Source organism: Peromyscus eremicus, chromosome 5 (assembly GCF_949786415.1).
Source record: "Peromyscus eremicus chromosome 5, PerEre_H2_v1, whole genome shotgun sequence".
In the NCBI taxonomy this organism is placed as follows: Eukaryota; Metazoa; Chordata; class Mammalia; order Rodentia; family Cricetidae; genus Peromyscus; species Peromyscus eremicus.
Genome location: NC_081420.1, coordinates 29,695,195 through 29,722,728, shown reverse-complemented (window position 1 = coordinate 29,722,728; position 27,534 = coordinate 29,695,195). Strand labels below are relative to the sequence as shown.

At 42.8% G+C, this 27,534-nt stretch overlaps 1 protein-coding gene across 2 annotated transcripts; it reads right to left on the bottom strand.

The window, feature by feature from the left end:
- Positions 1–9,826: 9,826 nt before the first annotated feature.
- Positions 9,827–23,426, bottom strand: LOC131910390 (serpin B6-like). 2 transcript variants are annotated; one of them, XM_059262316.1, is made up of 6 exons: positions 23,144–23,426; positions 21,164–21,316; positions 19,418–19,535; positions 17,683–17,825; positions 10,619–10,774; positions 9,827–10,344 (listed from the first exon to the last, which is right to left on the bottom strand). In XM_059262316.1, exons 1-6 carry the CDS (start codon positions 23,306–23,308, stop codon positions 9,943–9,945), a joined length of 1,137 nt encoding a protein of 378 aa, XP_059118299.1. In that variant the 5' UTR covers positions 23,309–23,426; the 3' UTR covers positions 9,827–9,942. The 2 variants fall into 2 exon arrangements, with proteins under 2 accessions (XP_059118299.1, XP_059118300.1); XM_059262317.1 differs by lacking the exon at positions 23,144–23,426 and adding an exon at positions 21,871–21,979.
- Between the last annotated feature and the right edge of the window lie 4,108 nt (positions 23,427–27,534).

Here is a 27,534-nt window from a genome sequence, read left to right as displayed (position 1 = left end):
ATGTTGAAAGGGGAAGGGGTCTTACCCTTCTGTGGCGGTATGATGCAAAGCCAGGAAAATCTTCTTTGGAATCTCCCTGGAGAAGCCCAAGATCATCCTGCAGGATGCACTGGTCTCTCTCCCACTCCTCCCTCCCCACCTTTTTCTCTCCTTCCCACTCTTCCTCTCCCACTTCCTCTCTCCTCTCACTCTCCTCCTCTTCCTCTCTCCATCTTTCTTTTAATGAACCCACCTCAGCTTCACATAGGCTCGCCCTGAAATGCATTTCTTTGGGAAAGCCAGTCTGCTCTGTCCGTGTAGAGCTTGTTAGAGCCCTTCAGGTCCTAGGCCCAAAGGGCTACAAGCAGGCTGGAACAATTCTCAGTCTCCCTGTTGCCTGGAGTCAAAGAGAGTGTGGCTGAAGTCACATTTTAACCAAGCCCCAATTCTCCTGTCAGCAGTTCTCTGTGATTTCTCACATAGCCTCAACTCCCTACTCCCTTATCTCTGTCATATAGCACAGGTCACATATGACCTAAGCCTGCTTCCTCATGGTGCCGGATGTGTCTCCTCCCTTTGAGACCTTTAATACACATCTCAGTATGTCTAGCAGCCCTGCAACTCTACTTCCGAAGCCTGCTGTGTGACTAACCTTATTCAAGACTTCCTGCCTGAAGAAGACTGTCCACTTTCCCTTTCCCTCCTCTCCCCTCACCTCCCTACCCAACAGGAGCTGCCAGTGTGGTATGGATCTGTGCCCCTGTGCCACTCAGGCTGACAGTTCAACAACCGCTTCCTGCCAGAGCAAAAAGTGTCACGCGAAGGGTCAATTTCCGTATATCCAATTCTCAAAACAGCTTTAAAAGGGAAGGGAAGCAGAGCAGGGCTGTACTTAGCTCAAGTCCATGGATCCATCCACAAAACAGAGATAGAGAAGAAGAAACTGAGGCAGGCAAACACCAGGAGTAGCTTAGCAACCTGTTGGCCTCTAGCTGGCCAAAGCCCACCAGGATTCCAACACCTTTCTCCTCCCTATCTCCAGGTGGGTGAAGGAGGTGCTGTCACTAGCGCAGCAATGATCATCCCATGCTGTATCCCTGCACTGGCCCCTCCCCTCCCCTCCCCCCTTCCAAAATTAAGCAATATCTGGCTGGGAAATTAAAAAAAATCTCATCCAAAAGGGTTTGGATAGATACCAGTAATGCAGTCAGGTCCAAAGGGCTGAGAGCATAGCTCAGTGGTAAGTTATTATTGACTTACCGTACATAAGACTCAAGGTTCATCCATGTGCACTCCACACACAGGAAAACAAGCTGAATTTAAAAAAAACCCAGTATGTTTGTATAAAACAATTAGGCACAACTGCAAGAGGAATCATAGGAGGACACCAAGTGGGATTTACAAGGCACTGTAGAGGAGATGGCACATACACTGTGCTGTATCTGCATTGTGGTTTGAATATGAAACGTCCCCATAGCAGCTCATGGTCTCCCTCTGGTGGATCCAATCACTAGAAGGTGAGAGTGGATTGTCTAGGCTTTCACCTAATCAACAGATTCATGCTTTGATGTGCAGTCTGATGGCATTGTTAGGAGGTTGTGGAAAATACGAGTGGGACTTGATTGGAGGATGCATTGCTATGGGATATTCACTAGAGAAGACAGCTCAAACATGGATTTAAACCAACAGAAAGTCTTTATTATCCGGCCTGCAACCAATACTGGGTGATCAGGATCCCAGTGTAGCTCTGAGCCTTTTTCAGGATGAGCTTTTAAACACAAAAACTATGTTCTGGGTTGACATATTTTAGTTAACAACAACATTTAGTCAGAAGCAGAACGACAGAAGTTAAAAAGCATGGTATGTCAATGGCTGTGTCAGAGGAGCAAGCAGGTGGCAATTGAAGTTCAAGGTGTTAGCCCACCAGAAGGAAACTCTCTGATGGGTCAATCTCAGTTAGGCGAGGCCCGAAGACCCCAGGCACCAGCATGTCTTTTATTCTGCTGTGCCTTTACATGTTTGCTGCTGCCATCTTTCTCTGGTATCTGGCGTAGTGTGAGTGGATGTGGGGAGACCCCCATTGCCTGTAATGTAGTGTGTTTATCTCATGGAAACATTCTGTTCTACTGGGCATTTTTATCTGTAGGTTGTCATGAGGATGATTCCTCCCTAAGCTATACTGTCAAATTGATGATGATGATGATGATGATGATGATGATGATAATAATAATGTTGGCTTGTACAGAGTTTTGATGAGTAAAAATAAAGACAAGGAAATGCTACACAGCCAGGGCCTATGAGTTTAACCTAAGGAGCTGCATAGGCCATAGCTCAAGCTAATGAGTAAGAAAAAGAATTGAGTCTTCAGGTGTAAGAGAAACCTATGGAGTCTGTTTAAAGGGGAAAGAATTTATTAAGGGTAAAACTCACTGTACAGAACAGAATTGATACAGGTTCTAGAACACTGTTTCAGCTGCCTGGATCAGTCCCAAAACCAAGTCCCACAAGGGAGCAAAGAGAGCTGCCTACATGCATCTCAGGTCTTAAGGGCCCATGAGGCCATGCCCAAGTAGCATGTACTTCAAGGTCATTGGCAGGTGGAGCAGTTACCTGCTGCATCTCTAGGGGCAATGCTTCAAGGTCATAGCTAGAACAGCTATCCATTAATCTCGCCCTTTTATGTAAATAAGAAAGTTCTAGCCTAATACCAAACTATATACAATAGGAATGATTATCAAGTATTATCCAGGAAAAGAAAAGTAATAACCCAAAAAAAGAATTACAACCAGCAAGAACAACGTCAAACAAGAGATATATACTAAAATCCAGAGATGTCCAGAACATAGGTTAAAGGCATGTTACAGAGATTATTCAAAAAGCTGTTCTTTCCTGAAGAATCTGAATCTAGTACTTAATATGTTCTAGCTAAGACACAAGAAGATTGTAACTATAACTACCTAGTCTTCAATGCCATCAAAGACCTGAGGAGGTATAGCAGGGTCCTTGCTGTTGTTTCTTTTGGGGGGCAGAGGCCAAGTAGGCGCAGTGTCAAACCACACAGACTGCGGGAGAATGTCAAAACAACAAGTTCAGTTTATTCAGGAAGAGGCAAGCCTTATATACCCTCCACACCACCCTGGGAGAGGTCTAATGAATATGCATCTGCTGGTGTGACATGGCTGCCTCTCATTGGTCCAGGTCATCTCCAGATCATGTTTCAGCTGCTGCTGCTGCTAAGACCCTTAGGTAGACCCAGGCTGGCTCTCAGAAAGTATCTTTTTTACTTGTTTGGGCCTTCCGGCCCTCAAGCCCATTAGGGATGAGTCATCCCACAAGAAGGAACATAATAATACCTGAGAAAACAGGAAATGCAAGCAAGCAATTTCCAAAATTCTTGTGAGAATAGACAGAGACAGCTGGCACCCTGGACAGTCACCTAAAGTTTCTCAGCATAGTTGGGGCATCCAGATCCAGTTTGGCTACAGGCCTAGAATATCTGACAGACCATTTTCAGCAGCAGGAATTTTGAAAGACCATCTTACCCTGTCTTGGCAAGGTTTAGTAGTTGCTTTTCCTTGTGTCCTGCTTGTCTGGAAAGGATAGCATTTATACTGTCAGCAATCTGGCAAGGGCAGTTCTTTGCCCAGCAGGCCATTTTGTGCCAAGAAGACAAACTTCCAAATAGAAATGTCTTAGAAGCCCAACATTCTCTCAGGATCAGATCAGTGCTACCAGGAGCAATCATGTCTCACATCAACAGAATTCTAAGTTATCAAAACATTTAAATGCCACATTCTCTATGTCTATGAAGTGTTTGAAGATTACCTATCTATCTGACATATGTTTCTGAAAATCTGGACAACCTAACTAACATAACTATATAAATGACAAGCATGAATGACTATAGTTCTGTAAGTCTTATCTACCTAAATAATTTAAGGACTAAGGCTACACATTAACAAGATGAATAGTCTGTAGGCAGGTGTACTGTATAAGAACAATGACCTCAGAATTGTGACAATACACAAAATATCTTAAACAGAGGTAGAAATGTATAGTGTAATATGCAATATGACCACAATATCCTTAATATGTACCAATATACAAAATATTCTTAACAGGGGCTTAATGGTCTGTGATTTGGAAGATACCAATCACATTAGAAGATTAAGGAAGCAAGGGCCAAAAAGGAGAAGAATTATGCCAGCAGGCAGATCTAGATGAGGCACTAACCAGGAGAGCCAGCCTCTGTGCCCTCCCACTGGAGCCAGCTCTTGCAGGCTGCCCCTCTTCAGTAATATTTGGCTTTTGGACTTTTAACTATGTAGTACACTGTTTCCACTGACTGACCCAGACAAAGCACAGCGTTCCAGTGAGGCAAGTAAGCCCCTGGGCTGCCATACTTAGGAGACCATAACTGCAAGACTACACCCTCAACTGGTGAGCAAGGAGACATAAGGAAACAAAACATATGCTTAGATTCAGTGAAGAGAGAGTCCACTCCAGGAGAGGTAGAACATACATATAGTATGATAAATATATTTTTACATTTGTATCAATATACAAAATATTTCAAACAGGAGTAACAATATGTGCATAATGCAATAATTATAGTTTTATATTTGTACTAATATACAAGTTATCCCAAATAGGAATATAAGAATAGTTTACATTTGTATCAATATACAAGAATCCATATCAGTGCAAATTATCCAAGGTTGATAGTTTGCTAAATTAGTTTACTAGTAGATATAATAATCTACCTTAATATACTGTACCTATTCATTCCCCTTTTTTCTTTTCCAAAAAGAATCCTCAGTATAAGTTTTATTGTCCTCCCTAACCCTATAACCATTGATCCATAACCCTGAGAAAAATAAAACCTTTGGTAGAGGGGCATTATTTTTTTAGAATTGCTTCCTGCTCGTGGCTCTTATAAAATAGCTTATCCTGTCATCATGTGTGAGAAGCCAGCAGATGATATACATCCTGAAGAATATATAGAATATATCTGGCAACCTATTCATATGGGGGATCTAAAACACATTAAAAAGGCTGTAGTTATCTATTGCACATATTCAACATATGTAAAACAGATATTAAATAGTGGTCTTCTACAAATAGAATAATACCAGATGACTAGAATTGGTTAATCTCAGTTGTATTACAATACAGCCAGCAGTTACAATACAGCTAGTTGAAAGAAGAGGCTAAACAGCAAGGCAAGATCAGGGGTTTTGAGATCTCCCAAGATCAAATTCTTGGTGAGGTTCATTTCATTGACATAAATGTACAAGCTACCTTTGATGAGCATACATTATCCCTATGCTGTACAGCAGCTTTAAATGCTTGGGGAACAGAAGTAGGGAAACCAACTGAGCTATATACAAAGGTCTTCCAGGGGTCAGAAGAACAGTTTACTGATTTTTCTTTTTTTTTTTTACAAATACTGACCAAGGATATAAACAAGACAGTATCAGATCAAGAATTAAGACAAATATTAACTCAATCTTTGGCTTTTGATCATGCTAATACAGAATGCAAAAGAATACTTACATCTTTAAAGGTCAAGTCAGCACCTTTGGAGGAATGGATTCAACATATAAAAGGTGTTGAATCTCTTAACTATGGTAATGAGGCTTGGATAGGAGAGTCAATTTCCAAAGGTGAAAGGAAGCATCAAGGTAACAAATGTTTAAACTGTGGTACACCAGGTCATATAAGAAAAATTGTACACAGGGTACTCCTAGAAGCAATAATTCTTTTAGAAATAACCCAAACAGGAAGCCCAACCTTCCAGATTATGCATATGATATGGCAAAGGCCAAAATTGGACCAATGAATGCAGATCAATAAGAGATATATGAGGCAACCCTTTACCAGCAGAAAACACCAGGGGGGGGGGTGCACTCTCACTAGCCCCAAAATCAAATGTGGTCCAAACATTTCCAATCACTGTAGAGGAAATTCCTCCCCAGGACAATTAAATAACCCAGTGTCTAATGTAAAGAACGATAGTGCACTGGATGATAGAACAACTTTGATAGATGGATTAAAATTTCAAAACACACCAAAAACAAATATTTTGGCAGACTTCCATAAACGAACAAAAATCAAAGTTTGGAGTGTGAATTAACAACATTATCCTGGAAGGACTGGTAGACACAGGTGCATATGTGACTACAATTACACCAAAATCATAGCATCCGAATGACCTCTTCAAGAGGTAGATTTCCAATTTATAGGAATTGGAATTCTATCTGAGGTAAAACAAAGTTCGAGATTGTTTGAATGTATAGGGCCAGAAGGACAAAGAGGAAGGCTGAAGCCTTATGTGGCAAATGTAGCAGTGAATCTTTGGGGCTTAGATCTGTTACAGCAATGAACTACACAGATTAAAATTCCTCCAGTCTCAAATGTAAATTATAGACCAATTCATGTTTCTGGGAATAATATTATAAGATACTATAAAAAAACAGCCACTAACCACTCAGGATGTACATAAACAGAACACAACTTCCATTGAACTCTTATACGTACCAAGGGCCTTACCTTTAAAATGGCTAACTGAAAAACCTGTCTGGGTTTAGCCAACAGCAAGGCAGAATAAGATTAGGTGGTACATTTGAAATGAAGAGGGAGAAGTGTGGGGCATACATGGGCTGCAAAGAGGGTGCCGAGAGAAATTCAGATAAATAGAGCTTAAGCTTTAAGATGTTTACGCAGAGAGTGGATACAAATGGTGAGAAAGGAAGTTAGCTCAAGTTATTTATGCTAAGATAAGATACTAAAAAACAAGAGATAGTGTCAGGACATAAACAATTTGTAAATAGGGTGCCCTTTAAAATGATTGGTTTGTTCCTTCACCCCCTCCTAGGGTTTGGAGGTTTTCTGGTATAAAAGAAGCTTACTGCCTATCAATAAACGATTTCTTGCTTGACTTGACTCCCCGATGCATCTGATTGTCTCTGGGTAAGAGGGAGGCTGGGAAATGGGCGAGCGGCGTGCACTTGCCTTTCCTCCGTTCCAGGCCACCTCTTCACAGGTGACCTAAGTTCCCAGTGGGGCAGGTCCCCACAGAGAAGAAGAAAAGAAATAGAGAGAGAAAAATGCCAGCTGATGCCCAAGGAGCAACAAGATAACAGCAGACCAGTAATGCCATGGCATGTGGCAACATATAGATTAATAGGAATGGGTTAATTTAAGTTATAAGTGCTAGCTAGCGAGCCTGAGCCAAATAGGCCATAGAATTGGTAATTAATGTAAGCCTCTGTGTAATTATTTTATAAGTGGCTATGGGACTGGGCATGACACAGAAAAACTTCCAACTACAGATTATAAAATTATATTTTCACATAAAATTATTACCAGACTAGATATAAATGCTTGCCCTGCCTGCAGGGCTTCAACGGGTTCTCGGCTACCCTAAGGATGGAATGATAGGGACAGGAGATACAAGAAAATACACTAAGTCTAGATTCTGATCAAGGTGTGACTTTATTTTTCTCCAAGAGGGTTTATATAATTCCTCCAGGGTCGGGGGAGCAAGAAGCTGTCATCTGCATAAGGTGGGGCAAGCTAACAGGATGTTTGTATAGGATGTTTACAGGGTGAAAGGGTCAAGGGCTCTGCCTCAATGTCCTGTTGCTAGGCAGCCTGACTGTAAGATGATCTAGTTTCCTGTCTTATCGGGGGTCTGTATTTTTCCACTAACTAGAGATTCTGTCCTTGTCCCTGACAAATGCTTTTAAAGAATGTGTATTATAGGAGCCATAGAAACAAAGAAAGCAAATTCTCAGAGGTAACCATCCCCATGAGATAGAAGGGATTTTTTGTTGTTGTTTTTGTTTTTTCATATCAGTTGGGGAAGTTACTTGGTCTTATCTTATGGGCCATTTTTGTGATGTCATATCTAGACAGACAGGCAGTGTCCATCTCATCATCCTGATAAGTAATACATCTGCAGCAGCATTTGTCTTCCTGGTCACTTGAGTGAGGCCCCATGGGTATTCAGGACTTATGTTCTTGGATAAGACATCATACATTCCTGAGTCGATCCCCAAGCAGATAAGTTGTAATTGTTTAAGGGTGGGGATTATTGTTTTATTCTCAGCCTTTCTATCTTTACATTTGCCCCTGGCAGAGCCACAAGAAGATGACTGACAATAGATTTTAATCTATTTGTCTTCTTCTCTAGAGTTGAGATGGGGTTTAAGATAGGGAGAAAAGCAGGACTGAGTGGCATTGTTGGTCTGTCATAGGTTTATAGGAACTTGAAGCATAAAAGATTTGAGTTGCATTTGGAAAGGGGAGGGACATTTGTTGAAGACCACACTGTAAGACCCTAGAAGTTTTAAATGTGTCAGATAGGAACTGATGTTGATGGTAATAGTTGATATTGTTGGGATCACATCTGGAGGTTAATGTCCTGTCATATGTGAGATACTATCATACTAGAAGGTTAAAGAAGCAAGAATTGAAAATAAGAATTATATCAATAAGAAGACCCAAGAGAAGTAGTAATTAGGAAATTCAACCCATGTGCCCTTATATAGTCAGCAGACCTCAGAGAGACTGGCTTTCTGAAGTCATGTTTGTTCTTTTAGTCACTTAGCTACATCTTGCACGGTTTCTGACTAATTGACAGATGAAGCATTCCATTCCCTGGGGACAGGAAGTACACTCATACTCACCCTTGCCCTGGGCTGCTCTAAGTATGTCAAGAAGAGCACAGAAATTAGGGAGTACTACAGAGGTAAGGGAATCACACTAGTCCTGAAGGGCCTCAAGGAACATTTAGATATGGTCTGGTCCCAAGACTAAATTCAGCTATTGAAAGACAATACACATCCACTTAACTCCTGTATCCACTCCTGCCACACTTTTTTAGTTGTAATACTGACCATGAAATAGAAGTTCACTAGCTGTGATCAGCCATATTCCCTGGAATGGTTACACATGCCTCTGCCTGTGGTGATATATTGTGTACCATAATAAACTTTGCCTAAAGATTAGAGAGGCAGAGAAGCCAGCCACTAGAGTTCGTACCCCTATCTAATTCTCAGCCTGATAGGCCTCTAGCAAAATGAGCTTCCTCAGCCAAAAAGCCTTCAGTTTCTGTCTCCTCACACCTTATATACCTTTCTTGCTGATGTTAAAGGCATGTGATTCCCAGGTACCGGAATTAAAGGTGTGTGCCACCACTGCCTGGCTCTGTTTCTCTCCTAGACTGAGTTAATCTTATGTTGCCCAGTGTGGACTTGAACTCAGAAAGATCCACATGGATCTCTGCTTCCTGAGTGCTAGGATTAAAGGTGTGTGCCAGCACTGCCTAGCCTCCAAGTTTAACCTAGTGGCTTTTTATGTTCTCAGATCTTTAGCAAATTTATTAGGGTACACAATATATCACCACATCTGCCCTCTGGAATCAAGCAGGCAGTGTACATCTGCCTGCACTGATTTGTGACACACCCCATGTGCAGAAAAACATGGAGAAAGAAGGAGCTTTTTCACTGAGCTGAGTCCCAGAACACTGTGTCTCTGTTTTCCCCAGTTTGGAACCTGAGCTGCCTACAGAGACTGTCTGAGGCTATCCTTATTGCCCCTTCCGCAAAAGACCTGTCCTGCATGTATTCTCTCACTAAAGTGAGATGAGATTTCAATACAGCTGAGTGGAGAAGAAATAAAGACACCCCACTCTTGAGTAAGGATATACAGCTGACTGAAGGAAGCCACTAGGCCTCCCAACAGGGATGAATTCTGTAGGCAGCTACACCACAAACCCACGAAGTGCAAATTCAGATCCTAGAAAAAGCCCTCCAATGAGATAGGCACACAGTTCTGAAGGTGAGGTGCCATAAAGCCTTTATTTCAAAACTGTCATTGTATTTGTTGATGACATCACTTGGGTCACAGGCAAACCATGGAGAGTGCATACAAAGCAGACACAGGAGCATCCTTTTCTCAGGGAGAAGAGAACCGGCCACAGAACAGAATGCCATTGGTCTTAACATGCTGAATGAAGAAAAGGAAGGGGTGGTCGGCACAGAAGCGGGGGGTGAACCTCATGCACCTCATCATCATGATGGCAGCTGTAGCAGCAGCAGCCTCGGTGCCCTCCTCAGTGACCTCCACAAAGGACTTGTGCACAACCTTGGACAGGAACAAGTCTGGCTTGGAAGATATTCCAGAAAAGTCTGCCCTGTCCTCAAAGGCATCAGTCATGCCCAGCTTGCACAGGAATTCCTTCATGTCATAATTCTCCTCCAGTTTAAACCGTGGGAGGAAAACCTCCACCTTTTTTTCATCCATCTTGTCCAGCTTTGTCCACTCTATGAATTTCTCATAAGTTATTTCCTTTTCCACCTAGAAAAGAGTTGAAGACTTCAGGACAGTGTTGTCACACAGGACACTTGAGATGATGGGGAGGTTCTACACTGCATGGGGAAGTGCAGCTGTAAGTTAATATAGTACCTGATAGGGATAAGTACAGCTTGGTGTCACTCACCCTGAGTTCTACCCCAGTCTCACAAATGAGTGGAAGACAAAAACATGATCATGGGAGCCTAGGAGAGCTGCCCCAGCAGAAACCCAAATGACACTGTCTCTCACAGCTCCATCAAGGCCCCATGCTTCTTACCGTTCTCAGTTCAACATGCTCATCTGGAAGCATGATGATCATGTTCAGCTCATTGACAGCATAGGGAAGCAACAGAATCTTGGTGGATATCTCTTCAATATAAGTCATGTTAACAGTAAACTTCTTAAACATCATTTGCACAGGTTTCTCCTCATTCTGTGAAGGATAGATAAATATTAAGTTGAAACAACTCAAATTGGGCAAATTCAACAGAGGAAGACAGTCACTGTCCCTGAGAGCATTTCCTTGGTTAGACTTCTAGAACATTCTCTCAGCCTCTCAACTTCTGGACCAATTTAGACTTTATATGTCCCTAAAGGCCAATTTTTCAAGACTTGGTCCTCAGAGTGGAGCTTTGGAAGGGGAAGGAATCTTTAAGAGGTGGAGCCTAGAGGAAGGTGTTCAGATCATGGAGATGTTCTCTAGAAAGGGATTATCAACTTGCTATGTTGATTATCTCCATATTAGTTGTTGTGTCAGAAAACTGACTGACCCAACCTCCAAACACCTGGGATGTCCTGGGCCAAAAATGCCTTTATCAAGGGGGAACTCATTTAGTCTCATGACTTTGAACATAATTTCCAAATCCTGGGCTTCTCCCTGAACTCTGGAATAATACATTTTATGGTCAATTTGACTCCTTCCATTTGATACAAACAAAGCCCCAATTGCAGACACACCTCTGAATTTATATTCCTTTGCAAGTTTGCTCTACACACAATTTTGCCTGTCCTAATTGCCAGTGATACTCTCCTTCCCATTGCCAAAACCATCCCATCCCCTTTCTCTTGCTACAATCATTGTGTGTCCTTGACTCCTGTCTGTCTCTCACATTCTCCCTTAGCTCAATAATAAATAATACGGGCTCCTCCTTTGAAATATAACCATAGCCTGAGTTGTTGCTTAACCTCCACTGCCATCAGCATACCCCTAGAATACTGTAATGACTGCCTTGTCCCTGACCTCAGCACAGCAGTCATACGTCCCAGCACAATGCAAGTCAGGCCACATCACTCTATCTGGACACCCTGGTGTGGTGTGACTCTAGCAGGAGCAAAACCCTAACCTATCTGGAATCACATCAAGAGCCCATCCTGCTTCCTCTCCTATTCACCTCTTATCATGCTCTCACCCTGCTCCACTTTAGTGATGGGCTTACTTCTGGATTTGTGGTTAACTACCTTAATGTCTCTTCTAATCCATGAACAACTCCTGAGAACCTGGACCATACCCCTAAGGTCCTGGGGTCTGCTTGCATACCGTCTTCCCAGTGAAGGTTTCCTCTGTAGTGCTCTTCTTCAACCACAGCCCAACATAGCATCCTGCCACCTCCTTTTTATGTTTAGAGCCCTTCCACCAACTCCTGTGTTCTTACCTATGCTTACATCAAAGTTTCTTCTCCAGGAAAACTTAGCCTCATGGGGACAGGTACACACAGCCAGTTAAGGCCTGGTGCACAGTAGGCTGTCAAGCAACATCTGCTGATTACATGAGTAGCAAATTAATGAGCAGCCACACTGAGTGCTGGGCAAGATGAACACCTTACCAGAAAAAAATTGTAGTTGTTGCCAACACAGTGTCAGGGAATAGGATGTGCCAGGAAACACATCCTATTCAACAATCTTTCTCAGTTTCTGATCCCTTGCTGTGGGATATCATTCTGTATGCTGTGAATATGTGTTTCTCTAGTTGGTTGATAAATAAAACACTGATTGGCCAGTAGCCAGGCAGGAAGTATAGGTGGGGTGAGCAGACGAGAAGAATTCTGGGAAGAGGAAGGCTTATTCAGGACTTGCCAGCCCGACAGAGGAAGCAAGATGTCAAGGCAGACTTGTGAAAAGGTACCAAGCCACGTGGCTAAACATGGATAAGAATGATGCATTAGTTTAAGTGTAAGAGCTAGTCAGTAATAAGCCTGAGCCATGGCCATACAGTTCATAATATAAGCCTCTGTGTTTATTGGGATCTGAGCAGCTGAGGACTGGGTGAGACACGGGAAAATTTTCAGCTACATTTGGCGTACCAACATGGGGCTCTCAAATTTCCATAAGGCTTAAGAGAGTTTAAAAAGAGCTTCTAAACACATAATAATGGAGTCAAAAAAAAATAGCTTTCTACTTCATGCCTCATGTGGGCTGAGATATAGAGATGCCAAGGTACAGAGATGCCATGGTGTGTGGATTTCAGCTACAGTATGGTGGGTTCACGGCATGTAGGCTTGAACTACAGCATGGTGGATTCCTGCCGAGTTATACAGAGGTTTCACGAAGCCATACAGTGCACTGTGTGGTGGATTTAGCTTTTGCTAGTACAGACCAAAAAAAAAAAAAAAAAAAGGAGAGAAAGAAAAAGTTTGGGGCTACACATTGCTGGAGGGAAGCATAGACCCACTGCCTCCCAGAGTCAGGAGACAGCATGACATCCAGGGCTGGCTGTAAACATACCACTGCCATATTGGGAAGCTGAGGTGGATGGAGTCAGCAGCCAAGGCTGCCACTTTTTTTACTAGCCACGCAGTTTAACAATTTAAAATCTCCCCTGATCGGAGAAAGATTATAGATTCACAATAATCAGATTCAGATGAAATAAAACTCTAAATTGTTTACAATGTGTATAAAAATGTACATAGACTTGAAAGAGATAAAAATGAATATAGACAGTTATATTAAAGAAATAGAAAGTTTTAAAAAATAAAGTCTTTAAAGAGACAGTAAAAATATAAAAAATAAGCCACTTAAAGATGGAAATTACACAGAGAATCTGGATTATATTGTCTTTGGGATTTTTAACTACAAAAGAAATTTGATTGTAAAAGCTGCTGAGTTAAATCAATATATATATTTTTAAAGGTATCTTGACTTCAAAATTTGGATCTAAGGATATGTTGCTTTGGAAAGGAGGCTCTGCTTTTGTTTCTACAGGAAACAAGAGGCTATGGATTTGTTCCAGGTTAAAATGGATAAATTTCATCAAGCCAGACCTGAACCTTAACAGATGGTACCTATCAACAAAGGTTATAGCCAGTCTTCCCAGGACTTGACCATTATTCTCAGGATCCCCATAAGAATATAGCACCCTTTATCAGCTGGAAATAGATGAGAAAACTACACCCACATTCCAAAAAAAAATGGATTATGGATGTTTGTCTTTGTTTAGGTTGTTGGTTACAAACTGTTATTGGTCATAGTCAATATCTTTCTAAAAGAAGAAAGGAGGATATGATATGGAAATACAGGATATAGATATGATAGGATAAAAGGGTGGATGGTTGAACCTACTTTTAAAGAGCAACTTGTTTAAAATGTTTTGCACTGGTATAGATTTTAGTTTATTGATACAAATTTAAAGTTAATTTTGTTATACTGTATGTATATTTCTACTCCTGTTTAAGGTATTATGTTTATGTAACTCATTTAAATTGTAATGGATAATTGAGAAATATAGATTAATAATTAGTCTCCATGATAATCAAACTTATAGTCATGTTATTTAAGTTTTCTAGGTACACATACATTTGACCATTATTCTCAGGATCCCCATAAGAATATAGCACCCTTTATCAGCTGGAAATAGATGAGAAAACTACACCCACATTCCAAAAAAAAATGGATTATGGATGTTTGTCTTTGTTTAGGTTGTTGGTTACAAACTGTTATTGGTCATAGTCAATATCTGGCTTGATGAAATTTATCCATTTTAACCTGGAACAAATCCATAGCCTCTTGTTTCCTGTAGAAACAAAAGCAGAGCCTCCTTTCCAAAGCAACATATCCTTAGATCCAAATTTTGAAGTCAAGATACCTTTAAAAATATATATATTGATTTAACTCAGCAGCTTTTACAATCAAATTTCTTTTGTAGTTAAAAATCCCAAAGACAATATAACCCAGATTCTCTGTGTAATTTCCATATATTTCATATATTTCAATATAGGAGGTAATCTTCAAACACTTCAAAGACCTACAGAATATGGCATTTAAAATGTTTTAAGAACATTGACTTTCTGGACAATGAGACACATCTGCTCCTGGAAGCACTCATTTACTTCAAAGAGAAAGATGGGCATCAAAGACACTCTATATGGAGTTTATCTTCTTCTTGGCAAAAATAGCCATTTGGGCAAGAAACTGTTCTTGCCTGGACTGCTTGACAAAATGTTGTATTGACTGGACATGCAGGACCCATAAGAAGGTGACCACTGAACATTGCAAAGCAAAATGGTCCTTCAGGTTCCTGCTTTGCAGAAGAACTGCCAGACATTCTACAGGACACAGAGAAAAATGATGGAGAGACTAAGCCTATGGGTTGAAGATGGATGCCCCAATGCTACAGAGGAACTTTGGATGACTGTCCAGGCAGGCAGCTGTCTCTGTTGTTTCCAGAGTTTTGGAAGTTGCTTACAATGCTCTTTCTGTTTACTTAGGTAATATATCCTTCTGAGGTCTTTGATATAGTTGAAGACTAGACATTTATAATTATGGTTTTCCTTGGTTATGATAAGAGATAAGGTAGATATGAAACTTTAGACTCACAAATATAGGATAGATGATAGAATATTTTCTTTGAATTTGCCAAATATAAATAGACTACATATTATAATTGTAATTCTTGCTTGATAACTGTTTTGTTATTTGTAATTTTACTATGTTAAAGTTAAAATCTTCCTTTTTGATTAGACAGAAAAGGGGAAGCATTGTGGGATGTTGTTCTGTATGATGTGAATATGTATTGCTCTAATTGGTTGATAAATAAAACACTGATTGGCCAGTATCCTGGCAGGAAGTATAGGTGGGGTGAGCAGACAAGGAGAATTCTGGGAAGAGGAAGGCTGAATCAGGAGTCACCAGCTAGAAAGAGGAAACAAGATATCAAAGCAGAATTGCAAAAAGATACCAAGCCATGTAGCTACACAAATACAAGAATTATGGGTTAGTTTAACTGTAAGAGCTAGTCAGTAATAAGATTTAGTCATGACCAAATAGTTCATAATTATTATAAGCCTCTGTGTGTTTATTGGGGACTGAGCGGCTATGGACTGGGCAGGACACAGAAAAACTTCCAGCTACAGTCCCTCTATAGTTTAAATCTAGAAGCTACTGTAAAATCTACGGAATTTCTTGTGATAGACACAACCGAAGACCCTTTGCAGTCCCGCTTCTCTGGTACAGCACACCATTCTAAGTGATTGAAACACATTTCTGTAGTCCTGTTCTGTGATCAGTGTATCATGGCTCCTTGAACTAGCCATGATCCAGGTAGCTTGCTATCCTTCTCCTCATTCATGTCCTTGACCCCAGACCGGCATACTTTACCCATAATCGACCATGATTTATGCACTCTTGCTTGGTTCTGTGGGTCACACACTTTCTGTCACAACTAGTCATTAGTAAATGAATAAGGGTAAATGTGTAACATAAAACTCTGTCTAGGAAAACTGGTCTGGGATGAATTTGGTATACAGGGTGCTAACCTCTGCCTTGGACAGTTTCTCCCCACATACCTCCAAGATCCAAAGCCTCTAATTATGCAATATGAAAAGACCCAATCTTAGCAAATTAATGATTCACTATTTGTGTCTGTAAGTTGCATTCCATTCATATGGAATAAAATAAAATGAAAGCCCAGATCATTTCAAATTCTGTGTCTTTGGAGGCACTGTAACATGTACTCCTCAGATTTCAGTAACACTCACAGCCAGCAGGCACAACCCAGTCTTTCTCTACTGATAAGACAAGAAAATAAGACAGATGACTTCACAGCCCTGCACTTAGCAGAAGCAACATTAAACAGTTCCATTTATACAATATCCAGGAGAGGGCTCAGAGGGAGAGGCTATTAGCTCCCCATCTCTGTCCTTCCCCTGGACTGTAAAGTCAGAGTCTAAGCCATCATGTAACCATGAGGGAATAAGCCCATGTCAAGGATGGCAGAGCAGGAAAGGAAAGCCAGTTCCCAAGAGCTCCATCCCAGCCACAGGCTCCATACATCTGCCTACTAATAGGTGATGAACTTACATGAGTTCAACTACAGAGATCTGGGGTCTCTGTTTCTCGCAGTTGAAGGAAGTCCTAACATACATTTTGTCAATAATTAATATCAAAGACAAAAATAGTTTTGTCAGAAGAAAAAATGTCATTCAAGAACAAAGCTTGAAATAAAAGGCATTTCTGAAGAAACTGAAGATTCAAATCCAATTTGCATGGGAGATCTAAGGGCTAGTTTACTGTCCAGAATATCATACAATTAATCTGGTCTTTTGGCCTAGGAGTATGTGTGGAAGAAAAACCAAACCAAACTAAACAAAAACCACATATGAATGAAGTGAATTGATGACAGAAAGATGATAGGCCATCAATAAGTATTATCCTGCATACACATCCTTTGTGTGCTTGTCTATAAGCAAAAATCTGTGCTTAGCCTATCAAACCAAGACAAATTTCACACACTGCTTCAGTGTTTACTGAGCACTGGCCATAAGCCAGGAACCCAGTAGACAGCTGTCAGCCCTCTGCTCTTTCTCCAGCAGGGTGAGAAAGGTTCTTTTCCCACTGTATTGTTTTGTGGCAACCAGCTGGAGTTGTGGTCCTCTTGAAAGAGGGAGAAGACATAGGACAATGCTTCTAGGAAGATGCACTGAAAAGAAAGGAATGTGCACCACTGAGGGGAATCATGAGAATGGGCTGCATTCAGGACCACAAAGAGCCTCAGACACCACAGCTGGAGTTTAGACTTCCATATCTCCAAAGTTATATGGCAGACTGTTTAAAGTACACTGCAGAGCTCTGCCATCATGTCTGACTTCAACAGCTGTCAGTGAGAGAAGCAGGGCCAGGCCTGAACCCATACAGACTGCAGCCACCATTGGCAACATGCAAAAGGAAAGGGAAGAGAAAGGCCTCTAAGCTGAGAGAGCAGTCCTGGCTGCTGAGCTGCCCAGAGACATGAGAGGCACGGGCTATGTGAAGCAGTTGTAGACTAGTAGAAGCAGCCTCCTTGTGTTTCAGAAGCCAGTGTGAACAGGGGACCTTACCCAGGAGTCTCCTCTGCTACAGCACTGTGTTTACCTTGGTGACTTTGAAAGGCATCTCCCTGGTGTCCTCTTTGTTAAACTGCTTCTCCCAGTTTCCTTTGAAGTAGATGGCATTCACAAGGACCAGCATGGTGCTTGGTTTCACCATGTAATCATCCAGCATCTCTTTAATTTTATCTGAAAGGAATAATTAATAAGCCAGTTAACTAAAAGAATTGGCTGAAGTAAAACACAGGAAAATATTCTGGGAAGAAAAACTTAACTCTTTGAATGAACATAGTAGATGCTAACAGGTCAACAGGTACAGCCTGAAAGTGATGATTGATGTCTACAGCTTAAATAGTTCAGTAGGCTGTTCTAAGACAGAATGGTTATAAGTTCCTATTTTAAAAACATGTGAAGGAGGGCCTAAAGAGATGGCTCAGCAGTAACGAATTTGGTTGTCAGTATCTACAATGGATAGTTCACAAACACCTGTAACTCCAGCTCCAGGTAATCCAGCACCCTCTTCTGGCCTCAACAGGCACACACACACACACACACACACACACACACACACACACACACACATGTGGCATACATTCACACAGACATACACTCACATAGATAAAAAAAATTATATATATATATATATAATATATATATATATATATGAAACAACAAATATATTTATCCTGATCTTAACATTACAGAGTACACGTGTATTAAAAATCACGCAGAGGCACCACAAGCACACATAATCCTATGTATCCATTTAAAAATTAAATTTAAGTAAGTAGAAGAGCAGTTATAAAATGTGCCTTACAAGTATAAAGCACAGGCTACAGCCACAGGTTAAAATGGGGGTGGGGCCAAGCACTTGAAATGATGCAGGAAAACTGTAGAACACCAGACAATACCAGACAGGGAGGAGCTGCAGCAGAAGCCTTCTACACTTTGCTTGTAAAAGTAACAACAACAACAACAATAATAATAACCTAAAAGGGGAGGGTAAGAAGGGGAGGAGGCAGAGAAGCAAGGCCAGGAGGCTGGGTGGCTCTGGAAGAGATGTATTAAAGGTACAATGCTAAGAGCCGGGAAGGGCTAGGCAAGGTGTCAGACCCTGACAATATTTAAGAAGCAGATTTGTAAAATTGGTAAATACTTGGAGGAAAGCTTCTTAAACTCTGGATTATAAGCTTATTGACACTGAATGTGGGGTCAGCGGCAAAACTTGAACAGTCAAAGCTTTCTGAACATGTAACAGCCAAAACTTCATCCAAACTCAAATGCATGACGAACCCAAGGTGCTTCTGACAGTGGCTCACCTCTTGCTTCCCACTGCTCCACTGTTTATAGCTGATGCCTTAGTGAAGGGACTAAGGAGACAAACTACTGAAAGCACATTTGGGCAAGAGAAGTGGCTTGGCAGGTGAAGGTGCTTGCCATCAACTCCGAAGACCTGAGCAGAATCCCTGAAACCTACAGGGTGGAAGGAGAGAAGCACTCCTGTAGGCTGTCCTCTAACCTACACACACACACACACACACACACACACACACACACACACACACACACACTAGATGATTGATTGATAGATAGATAGGTAGATAGATAGATAGATAGATAGATAGATAGATAGATAGATAGATAGATAGAATGTTTACTGTACACTAAATTGGTCAATAAGGCCTCAGTGGCAGAGCAGGTCCTGCTCAGTATGTTCAGGCCCTGGATTCAAACCCCAGCTCTGAAAACAAACAAACAGAACAGATGGACTCTGTGTTCACCTTCTGTCTTTTTGGCCACCCAGGTGTTGATGTGCTGTCGGGACTGCTCTGTATCTCCCTGAAAGTCCAGCTCTTCCATCTCAGCTCCGTAGAACTTGCGGCAGGAATCTTTAAAAGACTGAGACAGAGCAACATAACTACACAGCCATGGAAGTGATTAGCACCAACAGCCTCCTTCCTCGATGCACAAAAGCAGAAAATCAAAATGAATGGTAATTTACAAATAAATATAAGGAAATAACTTAAAACCCAACTGTGGTAGTTAGAATGAGAATAACCCCCATAGGCTCATATATTTGAACACTAATCCCTCAGTGGGTGAAAATCTTTGGGAAAAATGAGAAGATGTGACCTTGTTGGAGGAGGTGTGTCACTGGGATCAGGCTTTGAGGTTCCAGGACAGCCAGGGCTACACAGACAAACCCTGTCTCAAAACACACAAACAAATAGACAAGAAGACTAGCTCCATTCCCAGGGTGCTCTCTCTGCTTCCTACTGGCAGTTTTGAGAGCTGCGCTCTCAGCTGCTCCAGCACCATGCCTGCCTGGCTGCTGCCAAGCTCCCTGCCATGATGACAATCCACTCTAACCTCCTGAAACCATAAGCCCGATTTCTTTTACAAATTACCTTGGCCATGGTGTTTTGTCCCCGCAATAGAAAGTAACCAATACACCAACTTCTCATTTCCAGCTCTCTTTAATCTTAGTTTATGAACAAAGTGGGATGGTGGACTGAGTGTCAGTAAAAAAAAAAAAAAAAAAAAAAAAGTCATAAACAGTTGAAACCTTGAAGTAGTAGCTGAGGCTCGGGAGACAATGAGGAAATCCCCCCCCCCAAGATGCAGTACTATACTGCTGTCACTCTAGTAGGCCACCACAAGGGCAGAGTGAGGCTTAACCCCACAAGGGCTATGACACCTCTGCACTGCACAGGATGGACCTTCTACCACAGTTTTCCATGCTGACAGAAATACAAATGTGCACCATTCAAAATGGCATCACCCACAGCCCCAGAACACCAGGGAATGGCCATGGAAGCTAAAAACTGAGTATTTCATTTTAATTTATTTTACTTCATGATGTGGAATTTGAAAAGCTATGTGTCCATGGTCACCATCTCAGGCAGCTCAGTTTCTGGGAGTGAGCAGTTCACAAAAATACAGTCCATGCTGGAGTGGGGTTTGGTGGTGCAGCACAGAAGTGGAGGACCAGCCTGGCATGCATAAGGCCTTAAAGGAACTGATCACCAGCACCACAAGACAAACCAAAGTTCAAGCCATTTGCTGATATATTCTGTAAAATGACAATGACTTTAATGACCACCCACATCTGCCTTGTTACAACAGAAAACTCAATATGGTGTAAATGGGCTGAAACTCCCACTATACTGAGTGTATATGGAATATATATATTTATTACATAATATATAAACAGTATAATACATATATTATATGTTGTATATTTATATAATGTATGTTATATATTATATTTATATACTTTAAAAATATATTATACATTTATATATCAATATGCTATCAAACAGCTCAGGACTGCATATTTAACTCCTTTTTGAAAGAACTATCTCTTATTTTTTATTTGTATGTTTATGTGTGTGTGGCAAATAAATGTACATTTCATTTGGATATGTGCACATGTGTTGCAGGAGTGTATGTCAGTGTGTATAAGTCTGTGTGATAGCTAGAAGATAACTCCAGCCTACCGTCTCTGAGAACCACATGACACTTACTGCAAGGACAGCAGAAGTCTTTTCCCCGAAGAGCCTGTTGGCTGTTTTGAGCAAGTACTGTGTTCCAGGCTTGTTCACTTCGCTGAGAAGTGACTGGAAGCCCTGGTGGACATCTCCACCTTCACTGCTGCTGCATTTATCCAAAGAAAGCGCCTGAAATCAAAACATTAAAACACAACTTCGGCAAGCCCAACTATACGAAATGAGGCAACACTAAACTCATTCTCAAAATCTTATACATCCCTGCTGCCACTCAAAGAGCCACCTAGTTAAAGACGAAAGTACCTTGACTGCTCCCTCTCTAGGGCCCTGCCCTGTTCCCTGTCAGCACCGAGCAGAAATGGCCCTTCACAAGTCCAGCTCTTCACATTCACTAATTGTGCTCTGGCCTCAAGCATGGCTGCCAAGCAGACCTGCCACGACTCCAGTGCAGCCAGTTCTGACCTCAGACCATGCTGTCTCTTCCCTGCACTTGGGTCTGGATGGCTCCAGCACTGTCTGCCCAACAGAATGGAGGAGAGTGACCCTGTTCCAGCCTGGGCTTTAAAAGGCCTGGCAGGTGCCACATTTGTTCCCAGACATCATGGAAGGAAATCCAAGCCATCCTCCAGAAGGCCACATAAAAATCCTGGAGTAACTGCCACCACATAAAGCTGCTTGAAAGAGATGTAAGACCCCAGCCAACAGTGAACACCTAGATGCCAGACCTCAGATACAATTCCATAGGCCTTCCAAGACTCTGAAAAAGGTACACAAAAGACTTCAGCTGCTCCCATAGGAAACAGATGAACTGCCTATCAGTAGTTGTAACAGCTTAGAACTAAAAGAGAGAGACGGGGGGGGGGGCGGGGGGGGTAACAGAGACAGAGACAGAGAGTTTAAACTGCAAGCAAAACTTTAGGTCCTAACTCTCTCCAATAAGGAGGCAGGCTAAGGAAGAAACAAACACATTTGTCTTGTAAAAACAGAAGGGTGCTTCGAGGAACTAACCCAGAACGCAAAGTTGTGGCTCAAGGTGGTCATGAATTAGGAAAGACTCTCTTCAAACACAAGTGTGGGAGTGAATCAAGATACCCCCAACCTTGGCATTCAGGAAACTGGGCATACACACTTTGCTGTGGTTCAGAATTGCTAGTTCAGAGACTGCAATGTGTTTTTTCCCATGTGCTGAATGTGGACCCCAAATTGGCATATTGACATCTGGCATCCAGTTCCTCAGAATGTGACCATATTTGGAGCTAAGCCTTTATAGGCACAAAGAAGTTAAAAGGACGTCATTAGAGTAAGCTAAATCCCATCTGACCTGTGTCCCTATAAGAAAAGAAGACCATGACCTAGACAGCCAGAGAGGACAAAGATGCCATTTACAATCCACAGAAAACCAGATTTCCAGCTCCTTGATTTTTAGAATTCAGCCTCTGGAACTATGAGAAAATACTCTGTTACTTAAGCCACCCCATCTGTAGTAAAAACTTGTTACACGGTTCCCAGCTGATGGTCCCTCACGGAGTGTGCATTGTCCTTATCCCTCACTGTCTCTCCACCTTATTCTGGGGCAGCCTGTCTCTGTAGTTCATATACTTATGCAGAGAAAAAGCACTGTACCCAACAAGAACCCCAGTGGTCCTATCCCTCTCTGCCAGCCAAGGCTGACCCCATTTGGGAATGAACTTCAAGATCCTAATTGGAGACCTTATCTGTAGGAGAGTTGAGATCCATTGGGTCCAGACAGCAGACAGTGGAGGTCATGGGAGCCTTGGTGCCATGCCCTTGGTATTTTTGTCCCAAGTTAACCCTCACATACACAGTCCCCACCAGTGGATCAGGATGCTACAGCTAGGGTTCCAGCACAGGTAGCACATTCCCCCATCAACTCTCCAGTCACACCCCTATGTCATCTGCAAGGGCAATGTGGAGTGTGGAGGAGCAGCTCAGCTGACAGTCCATGGTATTAATCTGCTGGGAAATGGTGCTGGTTACCTGAATCATCTGGCTTGCAGTGTCTCCCTTTGCCCCCATGCAGACCATGGCCAGGGCCGAGGAGATGCTCATGGGTGAGAAAAATACATTTTTTGAGCTGTCTTCTCCCAGTATTTTCAAAAGGTTTAAGGCAAAGGTGCCATTTGCTTCCTGCAGAGAATCCATGATAGCGAGTCTGGAACGAGGGATTAAATCAGTATCACACGAATACAGGCTGATGTGTAGGCTGGGTCTTCACTTCACTCACACAGTGATGCTGAGCCTCAGTGAACACAGGGAAAACACAGCCTGGAAATGAAAGGTCACATGCAGAAAGTGATACAGCCCTGCTGGGGTAACTCAGGCCAGCGCCTTGTCTTCCTCATGTGCAGAAATCAGTACACGGGGAACCAGAAGGAAATGGCTCAGAGGACAAGAGGCAGGTAAGGACCCACCAGCTAGGAAGTCCACGAATGCAGCAGTGCAGGCTGGAAGCAGGCAACTGTAGAAGCAGGGCCTGTCAGCTCTGACATCACCCCCATGCAGCTGTCAAATTCCCTTCCCCAGTTAGACAGTACAACAGTTCTAAGATTTCCCATCAGCGCCCCCCTGAGCAGTGGCTGAGAACTCACAGAGCATGGGAAGGGAATGCAAGAGGCCACAGGGAAGAGAAGTGTGCCCAGATGTAGTGATCTGAACAGAATACACAGCACAGCTTTACACTACTGCTGTGGACAACTAGACTGGACTGTGAGATTCTTTGGGCCCTGGGATGGTGGCACACTCCTTTAATCCCAGAACTCAGGAGGCAACTCTGAGCTCCAGGCCAGGCTGGCCTCAAACTATCATCCCTCTGCCTCAGCCTCCTGAGTACTGGGACTACAAGTGTGCAGCACCACACCTGGCTTCCCTCCCAGTTTTTTCTATTTGCTGTTGGTTTCTGTCTGCTGATTCTACATGTGCAATCCATGAAAACAGACACGCAGATAGAGGTGCCAGTGAACCTGGTTTTTGGAGCTAAGTGTGAACCATATGCTCCCTCTCTGTGTGATGACACAAGTCATAGGTGCAGTTACTGAGGGTAGTCCTGAAACACAGGACACTCCAAATGTGAAATGATAACATCAGCCATCCCTGTAACCTGGGCTCCCAGCACTAAAATCCCTGATCTCATGACCTTAACCCAAAGATTACTCAGTACATCAAATATCACAGCATAGTCCTAAACCACACCAGAAAGGTACAAACATCCTTAGGAACAGTCCTATCACAAAGTAACTGCCCCCTACAACACCCCCTCTCACACACACACACACACACACACACACACACACACACACGCACACACGTAACCTGCATTCACCTCACCCAGCAATCCTTCACAGACCAGTGTTCCTGATGATAAGAAAAGGACATAGAAACTGGCTAGGCACTCGAGGGCTAGGGCCACCAAAAGAGTCACTTCCAGTAATGATCCTGGTTCACTGGCCACAAATGCCAGCAGGGAGCTCAAGTTTCTAATCTCCCTTGCCTGGAGGCTACATGTGAGGGTGGGACCAAACTCCAGTCCAGATACAAGTCCTTCTGAGCAGCTGTAGAACTGGATCTCTAGATTTTCGTGGTTAAAAAAAAAAAAAAAGTTACATCTCTTTCCAACTTTAGCCCATCTCCCAAATGATCGAACGGTACCTTTTCGCAGGGAGGAATGTTGCAGGAGCTGTGCTCAGGGTTCTCTGTTGAGACCCATGAAGGAAAAGCTATTTCCTTCTGACCAAGAGATTGGACTCTACCTCAGGCCTGGGTGCATCTAACATTCCAAGCTACTCTCAAACAAAAGAGTTAATCACCTGGCTAACAAAACAAGGAGAAAGGGAGGGGGGAATTAATTCACAGGACAATTTCATCTGGAATAGAAAACAGATCAAAACTTTTCATATGATCTCCTAGCCTGGCAGACGTAGACTCACTTAACATTTCGCCCAACATGAGTTTAAGAAAAAATACACTAAGAGATCTGGAAAGTTCCTCACGAGTATCTATCTTCACAGATTGAGGGTCTCCAAAGAGCTGTGATCTGTGCCTAACTTTCCAGACTCACACACAACTTTCTCAAAGACCATGACACATTCCAGAAGAGACTCCAGAAAAGAAGGTCCAACACCATTGGCATAAACTCCCAGGCCTCTCTCTGGCCCCGGCCCTCTAAGATCCCAAAGCCTGTCGCATGTGTTAGGAACCTGGGATCTCACCGTCTGGTCAAGCAGGGCCACATGTGGCCCCGAGTCCCCGCGCATGGACCCTATCATACACAAGACACCTCAATAGATGCTTAGCCAGCGCACCTGGCATCCTAGCGGGCAAGGGGCAGTGCCACCAGTTGGCTGGGGCCACAAGGCGACTCTCCCATTGCAGTCACTGTAACTGTGGCAACCCAGCAGCCTGGAGAAACCCTGCCCCAGATCTTGGGGCTCTTTCGGCTCACCACACTTCCCCCTCCTGCCCACGTCCCCACCGCCCCGCGCCAAAGCCAGACCGCAGCAGAGCGTAGCCAGCAGAGCGTAGCCGGGATTCCAGGTTCAGTGGCCTATAGCGGGCTGAGCTGAGATCTGGAAGCGCTAGGGGAGCCCTGGGTCTCAAATACGGGAGGGGTGGAGAGGTGGGTGGAGTCTGGAGCCTGAGGCACCGGCCTGAGCGGGAAGGTGAGGGAGTGGGGGTGGGGAGGAGGAGGGGTAGGAAAAGCAGAGAGTAGCACCAGATGACCATAGCTCAATAATCCATCCCTTCCTCTAGCTCCTGGCCTCCCGCCTGCCAATTCTGCAGCTGATCTTTCCATCCTGGATTCCTTTGCTTACTGCAGGCTCTTGGGAAACAAGGACTAGAACACACCCAGGTGGTGTCTTTGGGTTGTTTCCTACACAGGACCAGAGTGAGGTCTTACCAGCCTGTTCACTGTGCCTTCTTCAAGACTGAATGACAGCCTTACCACCACCAGAGTGTGCCAGCACTTAGCGGGCATAAACGGGACAGAACAGAAGAGAAGTTTAAAGCGAGAGAGGAAAGATGACTTTTATTACTGAGGCTGGAGAGAACACTTGTCTAGCACGCACAGATATATATGTATATATATCTATATCTATATATATACATATATATCTGTATATATATAGATATAGATATAGATATAGTGGGAGCCCGTTTTCGGGTTCCTCGTGGCTTTACCCTGCATGTCCGCATAGAGGATGATTAGGGCCACAGGCCTGAGTGCAGGTGTCTGAGATGGTCTGCACTTGGCTGTGCTGGGGGAGGAGGTCTTTTGTTCCACCCCTTGGCATCTCTATAAAAACCCTGGGGCAGAGACAGTCAGGCCCATTGGAAAAGGTTCCAGGCCCTCTCGAGGCTATCCTTTATTTTCTATCTGTTTATCTCTGCAAGATTCTCCGCAATAAATCCTTCCATCTAATATTTCCTGCTGCTCACACTCAAGAAAACTCTGGAGAACTGTGGGGTTGGTGGGTAAACACCCCATAATATATATATATATATATATATATATATATATATATATATATATATATATATGCCAAGGGTGTTGGATCTGCTTTTCTGGAGCCTCTTCTGAAATGTGTCTGGGTCTGTGTGAGTTGTGTGCAGGGTTCTGAAAAGTTAGATCAAACTGATGCTCTTTGGAGACCCCCACTATGTGAATATAGAGTCTATTGTGAGGAACTTTCCAGATCTTTTTCCAGCAAGCTGACCCATCTACCTAGCAGATGTCAGTGGAAAACCAGGGAATCAGCCTAGCTGTGAGTTTCTACTTTTAAAGGACTGAAACATAAGGAATTTTCAAAGTATCTCACTCCCATTAGCTTCTTGGATCCTTTCCTCTCTAACAATGTTTCTGGCCTATCCTTCCAGCATGTCCTTTGGGAAAACACACTCTGTATGTATATATACTAGAATTCTATATACAACTCTAATTTCACCTTTCCTCTTGAGGAATAGCATTTTGTTATCTCTCAGTAGTTTTGAAAGTTGAATTTAAAACACGCACGCGCGCACACACACACACACACACACACAATTTTGGAGATCCTTCTAATATGGTATGTAGAGCACTTCCTTATTCCCTCTCCTGGCTGCACAGTATCCCTTTGTGTGCATATGGATCAGTTCCTTGGGTTTTAGGTTTTTAAACAATGTTATCTGTACCTAGTCCGGCACCCAACAGTGTCAGCACACACAGTTATCCAGAGGGGTACATACATTTCAATTCAGTAGAAACTAACAAGACCCCCCATGGCTAATCCTGAGGGTGATAATCCACCCTATGCATAACAAGAACTTAGTATGTATATTGTGTAGTAATGGCAGAGATTCTTGGATTCCTAAAAGGAGGATTGTCATATCAAAAG

What these genes read in the sequence shown, in the direction of transcription:
- LOC131910390 (XM_059262316.1), bottom strand. Translation starts at nt 23,308, where the DNA reads ATGGATTCTCTGCAGGAAGCAAATGGCACCTTTGCCTTAAACCTTTTG. An exon ending in TGCCTTTCAAAGTCACCAAG is followed by an intron (nt 10,775 to 17,682) that starts GTAAACACAGTG and finishes TATCCTTCACAG; the next exon opens with AATGAGGAGAAACCTGTGCA. An exon ending in AGCATGTTGAACTGAGAACG is followed by an intron (nt 10,345 to 10,618) that starts GTAAGAAGCATG and finishes ACTCTTTTCTAG; the next exon opens with GTGGAAAAGGAAATAACTTA.